The following is a 7030-nucleotide window of genomic DNA, read 5'->3' on the forward strand; positions in this document are numbered from 1 at the left end:
TCCCCCTTATGCGCCTAAGTATATTCTGTTATCTATATATTTTTTGGAAAGTTGAAAACTGGATAAAAGATCGATCGATGGATTTTGTTATGACTTCAAATAATGATAGAGTTTGCCGGCATACAGTTGTTGATTGCATGTAGGGTCCGAAGGACATTTACAGAGACCAGTGTTACTAATTTTGATATTTTAGGCAAATTAATGTTTTCCAGAAAAAAAAATACATGTAAATCTTGGTCGAGGAATGCATTTATACATTTTGTTGAAACCCTGTATTATTGCAGTTTATGAAGTCACACAGCCTGGGTTGAATTTGATTATATACAATGACAACCCTTACTAAAACAAGTTAAGATCACTGTAGTAGATGTCGGAATGAGCGACAGGCGCCAACATGTATTGCTTCGCTAACATTTAGTATGCTTCTTTTAGAATGTGATATCGGTTACCATGGTAACCACTGTGACCAGCCTTGTCCCGACAACTGTAAAAACAAGATATGTAATATGGACAGCGGCAGTTGTGAAGGTAATTGGGTTTTTATTTCAGATATATTTTTGCTCATCGAAAGGAAATAAAAGAGTCGGTTTCATTCAAATTATTTGACCACTTATTGGTAAGCATAAAAATGTTGCAGTACAGTATGCAAATTGAAACATTTTGTTACGTGAATACAATTTTATTTATCAAGATCAAATATTCAAAATTATATGTTATTGAAAACTATTTAATGGACCAAAAATACTGTTTATTTATGAAAATAATAATGGGAAAGATGATTGGGTGGGTTGTGGCTAAGTGGTGTTAGCCGCATGTTTGTATTTGGCTAGGCGATTGGGCCGCTGTAGATAGTGAGATCCAAGACCCGGATAGGGCACTGGTTCATACTCTTGTCACCTTTGTCTCTTGGTTATCTGTGAATTCATATACACGCATCTGGTATATATGGTCAGTTAAATTGACAGTGATATATATCTCTACCTGTTTGAAAAAAATGGACTGATAATTGTTCTGACCAAAGCCGATTGACTACATGTAAAATGATAAATATTTTCTCTTTATTTATAAAATTACAATATTTGACATTGCAGCGTGTGAACCTGGTTACCATGGTGATTCCTGCAATGAGGCAGTCCAATGCGCGAGTGATACAAGTTCAGGTTAGTAAACTAATGAAGATAGTTATTATATGAACGATTTACTTTGATACTACACTAGAACGACGAAAATTATGTGTTGTCTTCTTTTCTTTAAGTTCTATTTCGCAGGCTAGGCGAAAATAGTACAATGAGTTCGTTTTCCATGAATATTGAGTTCCATATCAGGATAAAATTGGACACGTTAAAGGACAATTCAATGAGCTATATGTATACATGACTACGAAGCAAAATATGACATAAATGTATTGTTCTACATTCCTTATGCAATATATATCGAGAAATATTGACAAAATTTCCACGACATAGTTAAAGTATTTTGATTGGTACCGTTGAAATTCCAAATCGTTTGATCAATACAATTAAGCATTAACCAGTGCCACATGCATGCTGTGTACCAACACCCGAGCCAAAGTCACGAACGTTAAACAAATGCCAATACATAATTACTGCGGAGTTGATGAATATATTTTTAGACAAGGACATGCATTTAATAATGTAAACCACACTAACTTGTATAAGAGCGATTTGAGTAGTTCAAGACAAAACTTTCTTTATTGCACTGGGCAAGGACCAGGGTTCGACATACAAGACATCCGACCACTATGTGTAATGGCGGACAGTAAGCGAGTTTGAACATTTCCCATACATCTTCACTACAGTTGTTTGCTTTTCTGGCATATCACAGTAAAACCAACTAATCTAATTTATATTATAACTGGTTTGTTTCCGATACAAATTTTAATGTACTCTTCGGACTGAATTGTCCCCTTTAAAGAGTATACTATATCAATTTCGAAAATTCTAACGATTTCAATAATTTATAAAAAATGTGTCGTATATTGTCGCAGTCAGGGTTTTATTATTGCTTAACTTTATTGAATATATTTTTCTCGTAACTTTGAGGTTCGAATGAAGTTGAATAAAGTATATTGCATTCCGGCAAAACAAATATTTGTGTTGTGTATATAAATAGAACGTCAACAATATTCCCTGGATATATTAATTATACCATACCAATATGATCATATGAGCAATGTCGAAAGTTACAACCACCATTTGCATGGCAAAATAGTAAATATATAGACTTGTTGTACATGAAATGTACGAACCCTGTGGGGCTTGTTATTGAAATGTACATTTTTGTTATAATGTGCAAAATTTACAAACTATACAATATTTTAAAACAGTAAAAAAAATTGTACGTTAATGTTAGTCCTGATGAATGTCCATTTTTGTCAACTTAGCTTATTCAAGTACATCTATTATGTGAGGCATCACCAATTATCACAAATTTTTATCAGGTGTTAAAACCTTAACATTCTGTCTGTTTTTTTTTTTTTTTCGTTTTTTTGTCTGTGTGTGTGTTTTAGGGGTATTACGTTCGCGCCGCTAGTTCAAGTGCGAGCATACTCACTGCATGAGGTGTGCACTCAAAGACGAAAATTCTTTGAAAGCGTAGAAACATATGACGTTAAACAGTAAATTATACAATATATTTGTTTATATGAAGCGAATATAATTAGTGACCATGAACTCCTAATGGTTTGAACGAACTTTCAAATGAAATATAGTTTTCCATTAACTTCAAATTACCTCTATCCCAGAAACGTTTTAACCAAGTGCATATTCTACAATAAACTACAATATCTATTAAATATTTAAAGATGTAGTGTTGATACATTTTATTCCTTTGAAAGCTATGCATAATGATATACAGAAAACTTCACTTAATGACTGAGCTGATACAGGTAATCCACTTAATTATAACAATCATGTTGTCTTCTCCTACGAACTAGTCGAATGCTATACGAAGTTTTACTCCTTAAACTTAAACATTCATTTTCATTATCGCTAAAATCAACAGTCCTGTTTTTTCATCATGACTTTGGGAACTAGCATAGTATTTAAATTCCAAGTAACCCTTGCAAGGTATATTTCGTTTCCGACGATGAATCGATGTTCACGCTAAGAAAATGTTACGTGTTGTAATTTGAAAAATTAATAGAAAATGTGTTAACCGTTGCTTGATAAATAGGAGGTTGAATGTAGAACAGAGAACAAAACAATATGAGAAGAAATAATGAAATGTGGTATGAGAATTTTACAGCCAAAGGTTTTAAAGCATTTATTTTATTTACTCAGAACAATCTACAGAAAAGCAAAATGAAGCGGTTTTGGTAAGTTTGACAAACTTATTATCTTTAAATGCATATCGAAAAAGCAGTCACACCAAAATGCATAAAACATGCTTCGTGTGAGTATCACTCGTAAGATATTTTGATATCTGTTTGACATTCATTTAAAATATAAACTGTATTTGAATATCAATACTTATGAAGAAATAAGTATTTATAAATATACTGTGAGAAATATGTATTGAATGCTTAGATGGGATATTATTTCAAAGCAATTCCTTTATGATAGGAATCTAAATGTGTAATGTAACAAATTTAACGGTAGCCACTGAACTATAAGTTATCAATTCCATTTAACAGGATGCTAAGACTGCTACAATAATCGCAGTTTTTGGAACACTTCTGGGCATTTCAATTTGCTGTAATATTGGATTCGTTGTCTTTTATCTAAGACATTTTTAAGTTGATATCGGATTATTTTGCATTTTCCAAAATAATTAATTTATATCAATTGTGAATGTCGGTTAAATTATCAAAATTAATGCAACAACAATTCAATGTTACATTTGAGACAATTGTGACATTTTTCAAGGATATCCTTCAGTTATAATCATTATTACTGATATTGATGCTTATAATTTAATTTGAACATCCCAGTGATATACTACTTAGGCATTGTGCTGACTGCCTTTACGTATTTCTAATTAAAGAAACATTCGGTTTGGCGCATTGATATTTTCGTAGTTTAGTTTAGCCAATGACTGTGCCGCTTTTGAAACTTCCCGTGAAAAGGTTTTTTCGCGTGTGACATCAGAGTGCGCGAGCTACATTTATTTCAGACCATGCAAAAATAATCTCAATGCAACCAATGCAAATTAATGTCACACATAAAATTGAATTACATACGAAAAATAACTGCAATTACTATTACATTTATATTTGTGAGTGATGACATCATTAAAACTATTCCATTTCAGAAAAAAGTCCAAAACTCCCCCCAAAATGTCAGAAACATATGAAATACCTTCAGCCCGTAAGTACTATTCACATTGGTTCAAATTAATGTGGTTTATATCAAAGAGGTTTACTTGTTAAACCTGAATACAAAATATCAACGATAAGAAACAAGTTCAACGCTTTGTCGTCATAAGTTACAATGCCACTGGCAATTCACTATACTTTACTAATTATACCTGATAGAAAACATCAAGATTGCAGAGATAAATCTTAAAAAAATATCAATTTACTTCTATATACTCCCCCTAGGTGCTAGTTAACTATCTTGTGGAAACAGGAAATACGTGAAATAAGTACTGTTCACCAACCATTCTTTTGGGTAGGCAGCTACTAAATTTCGGCGATTTTCCGCTTTCGAAAGCAATTTCACGGTCTATTCAGATTTGCAGATTTGTAAATTTGAATGCAAATACCTTTAAACTTAACTTTGCAATGATTGTCGAAGATATTATTTCATGAATAAACTGTGTCCGCGAATTTGCATTAAATAGCCGAAATTCGCGAAAATAAATCGCACCTGAAAAAAGGTTTGATTACAGTAAACTATCCTGCTTTAATTGTTTTAACATGTTTTATAGGTTACAATGATGACAGTCGCAACGTACGAGGAACTGAGAGAGACATAAGTGATCAGTAGCGCCCACAAACATCCTATCCGACACTATACAGAGATTAGTGAAGAGTTAATCAAACATAACATCAAACCAATGATCAATAGCAAACAAGCAATGATTAAAGAACTACAAAAACAGTCAATTATAATCGAAATTAATAACACTGTTGATTCCTTACAATAGGCATTTATTTCACTGTATTTGTGGTGTATTTATATGATATGAGATAGTCCAGGTCCATTTAAGTGTTACAGTAACATCTACCAGTTTTTATCACATGGTATTATAAAACTGTAATTTTCATAAGAAAATATTAATAAAACTGTGATCGAAGTTTTGATTTTTGCTAGCCAAGCAAAAGTAGACCAACAAATAAATTCCATGAAAACATCCTTCACTGAGTGTTCATTTCATATTAAATAACTGCAACAACCTACATTTCGAAGAATCTCACATCGAATTGTACTACGAAAATCGAGGGGATGTCATCATGTTGTCCCGCCATCACCGAAATCCTGACGTCACGTCATTATCCCTAACGTCACTTAAAAATTTCTGTTATGGCGTCTGAATGGGTTTTCTTTCCGGCACAAACATATCGTTTCAGGAAATATCACACTATAAACATGTGCAAACATACACAATACACGAAACAAATATGTATTACATACGCGAAATCACCGGACATTAGGCGGATTATGTGATAAAATCACATATATAAATGAGCACTCATTTAGTATCATATATATATGTATGCGATATGCGAATATGCCAAGTAATTATGTATTTGTACATTAGCGTATACATGTACATTTTATTGTAAACATAACATGAGTTAAAACGGAAGCCTGATATTAATTCAACATGACTTTACGTTCTAACCAAAATTTGATTGAAAATTGGTATATATTAAGTTTCTTAACCACTTAAATCATTTCCCTATGACACCATTTAAATATAGCAATGGTAAATAACATGTTTTGTGCCTTTGTATTAACTTAAGTAATGGTTCCCAAAGACAGTAAATGGACGTTTTAGCATCGTAACTTGTATACATCGTTAATAAAGTAACCAATATAGTGCTTTCTATGCTTGGTGTTGTTTCGTCCTCAACATATAAATAATGTATTTAACTAAACATCAGAAGCTAGATAGACTGCTTAATAAGATAATCTTCATGTATCTAGCTTCTGATAGTTTGTTAAATGCATTTTTTGTTTTACTGCAAAATCTGAAATCCGTATCTAGATTGGCGAATTTGATGGAACAAAAAATCTTGAAATATGCATATGACTATATAATAGACTACGTGACAATCTTTCCTTTTCTTTTATACTGACTGCTTTCTTTATGATCTACGTATGTTTCAGAAGGATGTACAAATTATTCACTATTACTATTCACTTCACTGTGTGGTAGATGCAGTTTTTGTTCTTGTTTAAAGATCTTCAGTGGTCACATGAGCCATACCCTGTACAGGAGATACGAATGCTCGAAATATATCAAAAGTCTCGCCGATTCCTGATTAATAACTGTTTGTATTCCGTGACTTATAAAAATGAAACATCGGCGCAATGTTAATGATGAGGGATAAACCATATTGCTGTCAGATGTGAAAACCAATGTAAAAGTTATACCAAAAAAGATAAACTACAAGTAAATTCAGAGAAGATGTTTTGTCTAAATATTAGAACATGCCTGACGCAAATATGTGTGGGTGATGGAATGAGGTGACGCCAATATTGTTGAGAGTATTATTCCAGTATTTTAGAAAGGAAATTATACAAATTATTATAGTGTTATGATATTGGTCTGGATTTTACAACTATGCTTAATACACCGTTAGTAAAATTAGATGCAGCTTACTCGAAAAACCAGGTACTCAATTTGGTTAGAGAAAAAAGAAAAACACTGTTTGCAAACATTTTTGTTTCAAATCCCAAAGAAATTGCAAAATAGGGGCATCATCAATGCTTAAAAATAATGTTGGCATGGAGGCACCATAGGACAATAGATAATATACCCAAAGTCATACTCGAGATCTCATACTTAAACGGAAATGCACGCAATTTTAAAAATGGCCACAGAATTGTAAATATATCAG

At 32.4% G+C, this 7030-nt stretch overlaps 1 protein-coding gene across 1 annotated transcript; it reads left to right on the forward strand.

Annotated features, from left to right (window-relative positions):
- Positions 1–252: 252 nt before the first annotated feature.
- LOC138312193 (scavenger receptor class F member 1-like) lies at positions 253–4324 on the forward strand. Its single transcript, XM_069253193.1, has 4 exons — positions 253–528; positions 1092–1160; positions 3303–3337; positions 3656–4324. Exons 1-4 carry the CDS (start codon positions 420–422, stop codon positions 3755–3757), a joined length of 315 nt encoding a protein of 104 aa, XP_069109294.1. The 5' UTR covers positions 253–419; the 3' UTR covers positions 3758–4324.
- The last annotated feature ends 2706 nt before the right edge of the window (positions 4325–7030 follow it).

Source organism: Argopecten irradians, unplaced genomic scaffold, assembly GCF_041381155.1.
Source record: "Argopecten irradians isolate NY unplaced genomic scaffold, Ai_NY scaffold_0241, whole genome shotgun sequence".
NCBI lineage: Eukaryota > Metazoa > Mollusca > Bivalvia > Pectinida > Pectinidae > Argopecten > Argopecten irradians.

Bases quoted from the DNA above. Each gene is read 5' to 3' on its own strand.
- LOC138312193 (XM_069253193.1), top strand. From the start codon at position 420: ATGCTTCTTTTAGAATGTGATATCGGTTACCATGGTAACCACTGTGAC. The intron at 529-1,091 runs GTAATTGGGTTT...TTGACATTGCAG, and splicing joins GGACAGCGGCAGTTGTGAAG to CGTGTGAACCTGGTTACCAT. The intron at 1,161-3,302 runs GTTAGTAAACTA...TTATTTACTCAG, and splicing joins CGCGAGTGATACAAGTTCAG to AACAATCTACAGAAAAGCAA.